General features: G+C 37.4%; 1 protein-coding gene across 1 annotated transcript in view; it reads right to left on the reverse strand.

Moving 5' to 3' along the window:
* Nucleotides 1–6,849: 6,849 nt before the first annotated feature.
* LOC133641780 (protocadherin-9) overlaps nt 6,850–12,812 on the reverse strand; it is a 34,639-nt gene continuing 28,676 nt past the window's right edge. The window contains exon 3 of the mRNA XM_062035779.1: nt 6,850–7,344. Coding sequence (XP_061891763.1) covers nt 7,231–7,344 — 114 coding nt within the window. The 3' untranslated portion in view covers nt 6,850–7,230. The remainder of the gene's footprint in view (nt 7,345–12,812) is intronic.

Genomic DNA, 12,812 nt, shown 5'->3' on the forward strand with positions numbered 1-12,812 from the left:
CAAATATGAACAAACATGACGTGTAATTCCTGGTAATTTGCCATCGTTTGTGTTTTAGCCAGTTTAATGAGTAAAAAAAAAAAAATACAGAAATAATCTATAAAAAAAAACAGAATCACCTCATTTGGTTGAAGAAATAGCAAATAAGTCACAATTCTGCAGCTTCCCAGACTGAGTTATGGTGTTGTTGTGCATCCCTGCAGGTTCTAATCTAGTCTGATTGTCCAACACTTCATTTCCACATGTTGGACTCATTCTTCCCTGGGCACTAACCATCCCACTGAAACAACACAACGTACAGTAAAACTTCCCTGGGCACTAACCATCCCACTGAAACAACACAACGTACAGTCAAACCGCCTTTATCGCCGCCATGGCTGGGAAACGCTGACCATTATACATCCCGAATCTTTTCACAATAAACCCGTTTATGACCTTCTAAATATATTTGTTGACGTCGTGAGAGCCCTGCGGACGGGCCAGCCGGGATTTCACACCCTTTTTTATTTTTTTTTGTGTGATTGCTGTGCAATAAAGTTGTGGCAAAAGTTGCAGTGTTGTTTCTTTCTACAGCATCGACTCCACTTGTGACTTTTGTAAAGTTTCTTCGTCGGTTTTATGTGTTCCTTGCAGCCGTGGCCTCAAAAAACACTCCATTTCTACAAAAATCCCAACCCTAATCCCAACCCCAACCCTAACCCCAACCCTAACCCTAACCCAACCCTAGCCCTAACCCTAACCAACTCTCTTTCTTTATGCCTAACCCTAAGCCTAACCCTAACCCTAACCCCACCCCCAACCCTAGCCCTAACCCTAACCAACTATTTTCTTTATGCCTAACCCTATTCCTAATCCTAACCCTAACCCCAAACCTAACCCTAACCCTAACCCCAACCCTAACCCCAACCCTAACCCTAACCCTAACCCAACCCTAACCCTAACCCTAACCCCTAACCCAGACCACTTATTATTCATTTATTAGGCGTTCAACTGTGAGCCCAACTAACCCTAACCCTATCCCCAACCCTAACCATAACCCAAACCTAACCCTAACCCCTAACCTTCAAGCCTCTAACCTGAACACTAACCCTTACTCCCTAACCCTCTAGCCTCTAACCCTAACCCTAACCCCCTAACCCTCTACCCCCTAACCCGAGCACTAGCCCTAAGTCCCTAACCCTCTAGCCTCTAACCCGAACACTAACCCTTACTCCCTAACCCTCTAGCCTCTAACCCTAACCCCCTAACCCTCTAGCCTCTAAGCCTCCCACCTCTAACCCAAACCCTTACTCCTTAACCCTCTAGCCTCTAACCCTAACCCTCAAGCCTCCAACCCGAACACTAACCCTTACTCCCTACCCCCCTAGCCTCTAACCCTAACCCTAACCCTAACCCCCAACCCTCTAGCCTCTAACCCGAACACTAACCCTAACTCCCTAACCCTCTAGCCTCTAACCCGAACACTAACCCTAACTCCCTAACCCTCTAGCCTCTAACCCGAACACTAACCCTTACTCCCTAACCCTCTAGCTTCTAACCCTAACCCTAACTCCCTACCCTCTAGCCTCTAACCCTAACTCCCTAACCCTTCTAGCTTCTAACCCAAACCCTAACCCCCTAACCCCCTAACCCCCTAACCCTCTAGCCTCTAACCCGAACACTAGCCCTAACCCTCTAGCCTCTAACCCAAACCCTAACCCCCTAACTCCCTAACCCTCTAGCCTCTAACACGAACACTAGCCCTAACCCCCTAGCCTCTAACCCTAACCCCCTAACCCTCTAGCCCAGGGGTGTCAAACTCATTTCGCATCGTGGGCCACATACGGCCTAGGGAGATGTCAAGTGGGCCGGACCATTAAAATTATACCATACTCTGCTATAAATAACCAAAATATCATGTCTTTCCTTTGTTTTGGTGTAAAGAAGCACAAGAACATTAGGAAAATATTGAAATTTAATGAACTATCCTTTTACAAAACATTTCATGAAACACCTCATATTTCCTTAGACAAATGTGCAATTTACTTTTATCATTCACAAATATGCATTGCAACTGATCCCACTGATTGTACAAAGGCACAAAACTTTAATTGGTACTGAAAAATATAGTAATGCACTTTAAGATTAAATGAGACTTTTAAAGAAAGGAATTTTTAAACCACTTACACATACGCATATAAAATCTAAATGTAATCCCTGCGTACACCTTACAAACTAAGGAGAGTGATTTTAAATGTGTAATGAAGAAAGTGTTCGCCTGTCCTGTAAATCTGTAAACTTCATACATGAAACATACATACACATACAATACATACTGAACATTTATGGAGTTGTATGAACAGTAGAATTCCATCACACAACTTTTGTTTTGAAGCTGCTGACTAACATTAAAGTGCACATTTTTTAAATCACCACAGTAAGGATTCATCTTCACAGAGCTGTATTCTTTCAATGCAAACAGTATCTAAGGCAGCATTTTAAAGGTGTTAGTCTAGTCTGGACTTGTATTTGTTCCTGAAACTTGGCATCTTTTGGCCTGTACAAGTGCATCAACACCAGGTGTCATGTCCTGACTAGCTGTCACTTTCAGAATGTCATTTAAGTGCTTGTTTGTGAGCCTTGAACGCATTTTTGTTTTATTGATATTCATCACTGAGAAAATTTGTTCACTGACTTCTCGGCTCTGGATGAAAGTTGACTGCTGTTTCCTCAGACCCGCCAGCAATTCGTTAATCTTATCTCTTCTCAGTTGTCCTTGCAAGCCGTCATATTTTTCGCTGTGATGAGTCTCGTAGTGGCGTCGAATATTATATTCCTTCAATACCGAAACTTGTTGCAAACACACCAAGCACGAAGGTTTTCCGTGCATCTCTGTAAATAAATAGGACGTGGTCCATTTTTCTTTGAAAATTCTACACTCCTTATCTACTTTTCTCCGTTTGGATAACGCCATTTTGGCTAATGAGGTAGAGGTAGAGACCAAGGTATTAACAACGTCGTAACAAGCAGCAGATGGCGCATTGATACCGTCTGCTGTTTTCAGTCTGTCTCAGTGATGCGGCTTGTCTTCTACTCTGATGGAAAGAGTGCGCCCCTTAGCGGATAATCCATGAATTGCAGCGAATTTAAAATATTAATTCCATGTCTTTTATGCATTTTTTTCCACTTTCAAATTATCCTGCGGGCCTGATCGAACCTCCTTGGGGGCCGGTTCCGGCCCGCGGGCCGTATGTTTGACACCCCTGCTCTAGCCCCTAACCCGAGCACTAGCCCTAAGTCCCTAACCCTCTAGCCTCTAACCCGAACACTAACCCTTACTCCCTAACCCTCTAGCCTCTAACCCTAACCCTAACCCCCTAACCCTCTAGCCTGTAACCCTCCCACCTCTAACCCAAACCCTTACTCCTTAACCCACTAGCCTCTAGCCCTAACCCTCAAGCCTCAAACCCAAACACTAACCCTTACTCCCTAACCCTCTAGCCTCTAACCCTAACCCTAACCCTAACCCCCAACCCTCTAGCCTCTAACCCGAACACTAACCCTAACTCCCTAACCCTCTAGCCTCTAACCCGAACACTAACCCTTACTCCCTAACCCTCTAGCTTCTAACCCTAACCCTAACTCCCTACCCTCTAGCCTCTAACCCGAACACTAACCCTAACTCCCTAACCCTCTAGCCTCTAACCCGAACACTAACCCTTACTCCCTAACCCTCTAGCTTCTAACCCTAACCCTAACTCCCTACCCTCTAGCCTCTAACCCTAACTCCCTAACCCTCCCGCCTCTAACCCAAACCTTTACTCCCTAACCTTCTAGCCTCTAACCCTAACCCTCTAGCCTCCAACACTAACCCCAACTCCCTAACCCTTCTAGCTTCTAACCCAAACCCTAACCCCCTAACCCCCTAACCCTCTAGCCTCTAACCCGAACACTAGCCCTAACCCTCTAGCCTCTAACCCAAACCCTAACCCCCTAACTCCCTAACCCTCTAGCCTCTAACACGAACACTAGCCCTAACCCCCTAGCCTCTAACCCTAACCCCCTACACCCCTAACCCTCTAGCCTCTAACCCGAACACTAACCCTAACTCCCTAACCTTCTAGCCCCTAAAATAGGAATGATGGCGATAATGTACTCGTTTTAAACCACGCAGAAAAAGAAAAAACAATCATTATTCTCTCCATTGCCTTACCGTTTATTTCAATCGGCATCTTGTCAACATTTTCACCTATTTGAACAAAATACTATAGGATGTGTTTTATTCATAATTAATGATAACTTATTACATTTGAATCGTCTACTTTGACTCACTACCTATTGACACTAGTTTGAAGTTTCAGGATTTTTGTGTGAGAAAACATAAATTGGTGTTGTCAGCAAAAATGACTGTGCGAAGAATGAATGATGAGTTGGCCAAATAGAAAGCGAAGTGGTCCCGATGTTGAGCCTTGTGGAACGCCACATGTTAAAAGTTGACTTAGAAATGTGCTGTTTTTTTGTTTTTTTGCACATGTTGCTCCCTTTTAAAATACATAACTCCTAAACCAACTGAGTGCAGCCCTTCTGACACCATAACGTTGCAATTTTACCCAATAACATTTCAAAAACCCATGCTATCAAATTATTCAGATAAATCAAGGAAAACACAGATTCCGCACTCACCATTATCAACAACGCCATTGTTTTGTGTTTTGTTTTCAATTTGATAAAGGATATAGGTCGATCATTTTGGCAAGTTGTTTTTTCACCAGCTTTGTGAATTGGTATCATTTTTGCGATCTTAGTCATTTTAGGCAGAGAGAGATCGATACAATAGACATGCGGATCTGCAATGTTTAATGCACAATGAATTGGACGGTTTCACTACATCACCAGCGGTATGGGAACTTTCCAGGTTCGGAATACTTTAATAACTGATTTATTAGTAGGTGTAAGACAAATGAGTGTGAGCAAGGCAACGTGTCTCTACGCCAGAAAAGTAGTTCCTCGCAGTTACAATAGTAACGCTATAGGGGTGTGGACTCTTTGGACAGCTAGCGATTTGATGCGATTCTGATTACTGGGGTGACAATTCGATTCTGAATCGATTCCCAATTCGAGGCGATTTTCGATTTTCGTTATGTATTCTTTAGTATAATAATTACAATGAAACGTTTTAAAGCAGGTTACAGGTCGGAAACGCTCCTTCTAGTTGCATGAAAATGGCCTAAAAACGTTTTTAAAATGAATGTGTATATATATATATATATATATATATATATATATATATATATATATATATATATATATATATATATATATATATATATATATATATATATCAGCAAAAATGACTGCGCATTGGGTTCTGTGTCCTGATTCTCTAAGGACAGAATGTATACTGTGGTGGGGGATATAATCCTGAACAAGTTTTTAATATGGATGAGACAGGTTTATTTTGGAAACAAATGCCCTCTCGCACCTTTATAATGCAGGATTAAGCCAAAAAGATGGTGTGGTAATGCTGCGGGTTTTATGATAAAAACCCGGGCTTATTTATAGGTCAAAAAATCTTAGAGCCATAAGAAACCGGTTTTGATCTTTGATTTCATTCTTTAATACAGTATTGTACTGTACTTATTTTTTTAAATCCACGAAGGTTTGAACTTTGAGAGTGTTTAAACGAGAGAAATGTGAGAGGATGTTAATGCCTGTCTGAGAAAAGTTTACAGAGTGTGTGGTCAGGAGTTTTACAGACTTAAAACATATATAAGAAACGGAAACACATATACTGTACATACAGTACTGTAAACAAACAAAAAAAAACATGCAATAAATGAAAAAACACATAGTGTAAAGGAAAAAAATATATATATTGAATGAAAACACATATAAAAAACGAAAACCAAGAAACTTCTACTTTTCATTTCCATCAGTGTAGCGTATATTTTTCTCATTGATTGACTTCTTTATACCCCTAGTGAGCCATGCAGTTTGCACTTTTGTACGGCTTTTGATATTCTTTCCAAGTATGGTAGCATAAAATATGCTTACAAAAAGAAATCCTTGATGGAATGATGCCACAAACTTGGGAGCACGATGTGGGGAGGGACAATATTTCTTTGTTTACTGTACGTTTGTCTATTTGTTTATATATATATATATATATATATATATATATATATATATATATATATATATATATACATATATATATATATATATATATATATATATATATATATATATATATATATATATATATATATATATATATATATATATATATATATGTATGTATGTATGTATGTCCATCCATCCATCCATTTTCTACCGCTTCTTCCCTTCAGGGTCGCGGGGGACGCTGGAGCCTATCTCAGCTACAATCGGGCGGAAGGCGGGGTACACCCTGGACAAGTCGCCACCTCATCGCAGGGCTATGTATGTATGTATGTATGTATATATATATATATATATATATATATATATATATATATATATATATATATATATATATATATATATATATATATATATATATATATATATATATATATATATATATATATATATATATACATATATATATATATATATATATGTATGTATGTATGTATGTATGTATGTATGTATATATATATATATATATATATATATATATATATATATATATATGTATATATATATATATATATATATATATATATATATATATATATATATATATATATATATATATATATACATATATATATATATATATATATATATATATATATATATATATATATATATATATATATATATATATATATATATACATATATATATATATATATATATATATATATATATATATATATATATATGTATATATCTATATGTATGTATGTATGTGTGGGAAAAAAATCACAAGACTACTTCATCTCTACAGGCCTGTTTCATGAGGGGTTCCCTCAATCATCAGGAGATTTTAATAGAAGCATTCACATACCATGGTTTATATAGGGCTCAGAACGGGTAGGTACAGGCAGGCGTAGGGGCGTGGTGATTGGCTCATGTGATACCTAGGAGGTGTTTCCTTCTGTGACGGCATGCTGATACAATTTCGCTGCGCTTGTTGAGGGATGACAGGTCTGGGCGGTATATAATAAAAAGTTTCTCTTTTAAGCATGGGTTGCATCTTTTATTACCACTGTTGTGTAAGGTGTGCTGAATGCAAGGATTTGCTATGTTATTGAATATTCAACATTATTGTCTTTGAGGTTCCAAATGTGCTTGCTGAGTTCTGTAGTGTTCCGCAGGCTTTGGTTCCTGAAAGAAGCCTTGTGATTGTTCCATCTGGCTTTGAACTCTTCTCCAGGCCTGTAGAGATGAAGTAGTCTTGTGATTTTTTCCCACACATACATATATTGAGCTCTACCACAGTATCGAGCACTATTTTTTGGATAATCTAATTAATACATATATATATATATATATATATATATATATATATATATATATATATATATATATATATATATATATATATATATATATATATATATATATATATATATACATATATATTTTTTTTTTTTTTTTTTTTAATATTTATTTTAATTTTGTATTTATTTATTTTTATTATTTATTTATTTATTTTTTTAATTTTTTTTTATTATGAATTGATTTAGAATCAGAACCCTAGTACCCCAAGAAGCTCAACATTATCTTACCCTAACCCTAAACCGAATGTACCTCAGTAGGCCTGGAGGGGCCTGAGAAGGTCCCAAAAGAGTGCTCCCAATGATAAATGGGGTTACCCAAAATGTTTGAAACACATCTAAAAGGCTCTTTGTGCAAATTTTGGACCTTTTGGAGCACTTTGAGGGGTGAATCTGTTTTGGGGTCCTCAGGGACCTTAGGACTATAGATGGTCCTTTTTGGTCTGTTATCTCTTTCTTTAGTCCGTGGACTTGTTTTAGTACATGTAGATAGGCTCCAACCAACCTCTGGTGGAAAAAAGTCCCAGCTCGATTTTATAAGTGCCCCAAAAAACTGAACGTTCTCTTACCCTAACCCTAAACCAATTTTAGAAGTTATACAATTACCTCATTTAGGCCTGGAGGGGCTTGGGACGGTCCCAAAAGAGTGGTCCCAATAATAAATGGGGTTGCCAAAAATGTTCAAAACACATCTCTGGTGGAAAAAAGTCCTAACACCATGTAAAAGGTTCACCAAAAAACTGAACGTTCTCTTACCCTAACCCTAAACTATTTTTTAAGTTATAAATGTACCACATTTAGGCCTGGGAAGGTCCATGGACTTTTCTAGTACAAGTAGATGGACCCCAATCCCTTTGGGGGAACCTCTGGTGGAAAAAAGTCCCCAAGAAACTCAACGTTCTCACACCTTAACCCTAAACCAATTTTAGAAGTATCTGTAAGTTAAAAATGTACCAAATTTAGGCCTGGAGGGACACGGGAAGGTCCCAAAAGAGTGGTCCCAATAATAAATGGGGTTACCCAAAATGTTCGAAACACACTTAAAAGGGTCTTTGTGCACATTTTGGACCATTTGGAGCACTTTAAGGGGCGAATACGTTTTGGGGTAGATGGTCCTTTTGGTCTGTTAGTCCTTTCTTTAGTCCATGGACTTTTCTAGTCCAAGTATACAGGCCCTAATCCCTTTGGGAAAACCTCTGGTCGAAAAAAATCCTAACCCCATTTTATAAGTGCCCCAAAAAAAATCAACATTCTCTTACCCAACCTTAAACTATTTTATAAGTTATAAATGTACCACATTTAGGCTTGGAGGGGCTTGGGAAGGTCCCTAAAAGAGTGGTCCCAATAATAAATGGGGTTGCCCTAATTGTTAGAAACACACTAAAAGGGTCTTTGTGCACATTTTGGACCTTTTGTAGCATTTGTAGGGGTGAATCCGTTTTGGGGTCCTCAGGGACCTTGGGACAATAGATGGTCCTTTTTGGTCTGTTTGTCCTTTCTTTAGTCCATGGACTTTTCTAGTCTAAGTATACAGGCCCTAATCCCTTTGGAAAACCTCTGGTCGAAAAAAATCCTAACCCCATTTTATAAGTGCCCCCAAAAAAAATCAACATTCTCTTACCCCAACCTAAACTATTTTATAAGTTATAAATGTACCACATTTAGGCTTGGAGGGGCTTGGGAAGGTCCCTAAAAGAGTGGTCCCAATAATAAATGGGGTTGTCCTAAATGTTAGAAACATACCTAAAAGGGTATTTGTGCACATTTTGGACCTTTTGTAGCATTTGTAGGGGTAAATCCGTTTTGGGGTCCTCAGGGACTTTGGGACAATAGATGGTCCTTTTTGGTCTGTTAGTCCTTTCTTTAGTCCATGGACTTGTTTTAGTCCAAGTATACAGGCCCCAATCCCTTTGGGAAAACCTCTGGTCGAAAAAAATCCTAACCCCATTTTATAAGTGCCCCCAAAAAATCAACATTCTCTTACCCCAACCTTAAACTATTTTATAAGTTATAAATGTACCACATTTAGGCTTGGAGGGGCTTGGGAAGGTCCCTAAAAGAGTGCTCCCAATAATAAATGGGGTTGTCCTAAATGTTAGAAACATACCTAAAAGGGTCTTTGTGCACATTTTGGACCTTTTGTAGCATTTGTAGGGGTAAATCCGTTTTGGGGTCCTCAGGGACTTTGGGACAATAGATGGTCCTTTTGGTCTGTTAGTCCTTTCTTTAGTCCATGGACTTGTTTTGGTACAAGTAGATAGGCCCCAATCTCTTTGGGGGATGTTATAATGAATTATTTTCAGGGCCCCAATGACTTCAGATATTTCACTTTAAAATGTTTCATGTGGTAAATATTGCATATATTGTGTGGTTGCCATATAAAAACATCAACGTTTTATTTGACAAAAGCGCATAAAACAAACAAAATAATAGTTCCAGCATAAAACGGACAGATATATCTGAAGTTGATCTCGTGTTGAAAGTTAAAGAAAAAAGATAATAAAAATGTATCACTTTATGAGTGGGGCACCTTTTGGATCCCAAATATATTTAGTGATTTTTTATTTATCTTTTCACTGTGATTACTCGAAAATATGAAATAATTAAAATAAATGGTGCCCTGCATTATTGATCTTTAGGGCTCTAATTACTAAATACTGCATATTTCAGTTTTACTATGAAAAAACTAAGTTGTTTTTGACAGAAAAGCCATACAACATTTTTTTTAAAATTTGTATTACTTTATATCAACTTGAAGTTGCTATAGAGATTTACTGTAAGCATTAAATAATTAAAAAATAATTATAATCTGACTTATTTTTAACATTTTAATGACTGAGACCCTTTATGGTCCCCGGGACCTCTAAATGTAAAATTAAAAAAAAATCCATATATTTTGTTATGGTTTGAAATGAAAAAATATCAAAATGGCCCCACATGCTTTAATTTTGGACACCCCTGCCCTAAACCAATTTTAGAAGTATCTGCACGTTATAAATGTACCAAATGTAGGCCTGGAGGCATACTTGCCAACCCTCCCGTTTTTACCGGGAGACTCCCGGTATTCAGCGCCTCCCGGCAGAAATTTTCTCCCGACAAACTCCCGGTATTCAGCCGGAGCTGGAGGCCAGCTCTATGCGGACCTGAGTGGGGACAGCCTGTTCTCACGTCCGCTTTCCCACAATATAAACAGCGTGCCTGCCCAATGACGTCATAACTGTAGAATGATCGAGGGCGAGTTCTCGGTTTCTTATGTGGGTTTATTGTTAGGCAGTTTCATTAACGTCCTCCCAGCGCGGTAACAACACACAACGGCAGCAGTCACGTTTAGTCTACCGTAAAGCAGTTCGTCTGCCGTAAACAGCAATGTTGTGACACTCTTAAACAGGACAATACTGACATCTACTGGATAGCCTCCAGAACACTGAAATTCAAGTATTTCTTTTATTTATATGTATAATAAAATACATATATATATATATGTATATATATATATATATATATATATATATATATATATATATATATATATATATATATATATATATATATATATATATATATATATATATATATATATATAAATATATATATATATATATATATACACTATCGTTCAAAGTTTGGGGTCACATTGAAATGTCCTTATTTTTGAAGGAAAAGCACTGTACTTTTCAATGAAGATAACTTTAAACTAGTCTTAACTTGAAAGAAATACACTCTATACATTGCTAATGTGGTAAATGACTATTCTAGCTGAAAATATCTGCTTTTTGGTGCAATATCTACATAGGTGTATAGAGGCCCATTTCCAGCATTACTATCACTCAGTGTTCTAATGGTACAATGTGTTTGCTCATTGGCTCAGAAGGCTAATTGATGATTAGAAAACCTCGTGCAATCATGTTCGCACATCTGAAAACAGTTTAGCTCCTTACAGAAGCTACAAAACTGACCTTCCTTTGAGCAGATTGAGTTTCTGGAGCGTCACATTTTTGTGGGGTCAATTAAACGCTCAAAATGGCCAGAAAAAAAGAACTTTCATTTGAAACTCGACAGTCTATCCTTGTTCTTAGAAATGAAGGCTATTCCACAAAATTGTTTGGGTGACCCCAAACTTTTGAACGGTAGTGTATATATATATATATATATATATATATATATATATATATATATATATATATATATATATATATATATATATATATATATATATATATATATATATATATATAGCTAGAATTCGCTGAAAGTCAAGTATTTCATACATATATATACATATATATATATGTATATATATATATATATATATATATATATATATATATATATATATATATATATATATATATATATATATATATATATATATATATATATATTTATATATATATATATATTTATATATAAATACTCAAGTATTTCATATATATATATATATATATATATATATATATATATATATATATATATATATAAATATATATGAAATACTTGAGTTGCTGAATTCTAGCTTAAATATATTCCCCTCTTAACCACGCCCCCCGCCCCGTCCCCACCCCCACCTCCCGATATCGGAGGTGTCAAGGTTGGCAAGTATGCCTGGAGGGGCCCGGGAAGGTCCCAAAAGAGTGGTCCCAATAATAAATGGGGTTGCCCAAAATGTTAGAAACGCGCCTAAAAGGGTATTTTTGCCCATTTTGGACCTTTTGCAGCACTTTTAGGGGTCAATCTCGTTTGGGTAGATGGTCCTTTTTTTCTGTTATCTTTAGTCCGTGGATTTTTTTCCTAGTACAAGTAGATACAGTAGACCCTTTGGTGGAACCTCTGGTGGATAAAAAAAGTCCCAGCCCCATTTTTGAAGTTCCAAGAAGCTTGTCTTTCCCTACCTCTCATAAAGTGGGTCTGAATAATTGTTTGCCTCAATACTGTGAGAATCCTGCGTGTGACTGAAGCATTAAAGTGTCAGGGTTGGTTAAAATGTCCAGGACTACTTGTAGTTTACTGAAAAATCACCATTTTCCACCCATTCTTCAGTGAGGGTTGAGGCAAAAAACGAATCCACACCCACTGTAAGGATTGAGAAAGATGGATGCAGTTTTCCTTAGAGTACTTGCATCTTTCCCCCGATACAAACAGGATGAAATGATGGTAAAAACAACATGCTTCTTCACTCCGAGTCCAACATGAGGCCATTAAACGTGCTCCCACAGTGAATTGCCACATTACCATAACAAAGCCGGTGGGGGAAAAAAACAAGCCCACAGTCACATGTCCATCACATAACTACGCTCCCCCCACATTTAGAATCTCAGGGTTAGAAATCTTTTATGCTGTGCAAATCCC

Source organism: Entelurus aequoreus, linkage group LG02 (assembly GCF_033978785.1).
Source record: "Entelurus aequoreus isolate RoL-2023_Sb linkage group LG02, RoL_Eaeq_v1.1, whole genome shotgun sequence".
In the NCBI taxonomy this organism is placed as follows: domain Eukaryota; kingdom Metazoa; phylum Chordata; class Actinopteri; order Syngnathiformes; family Syngnathidae; genus Entelurus; species Entelurus aequoreus.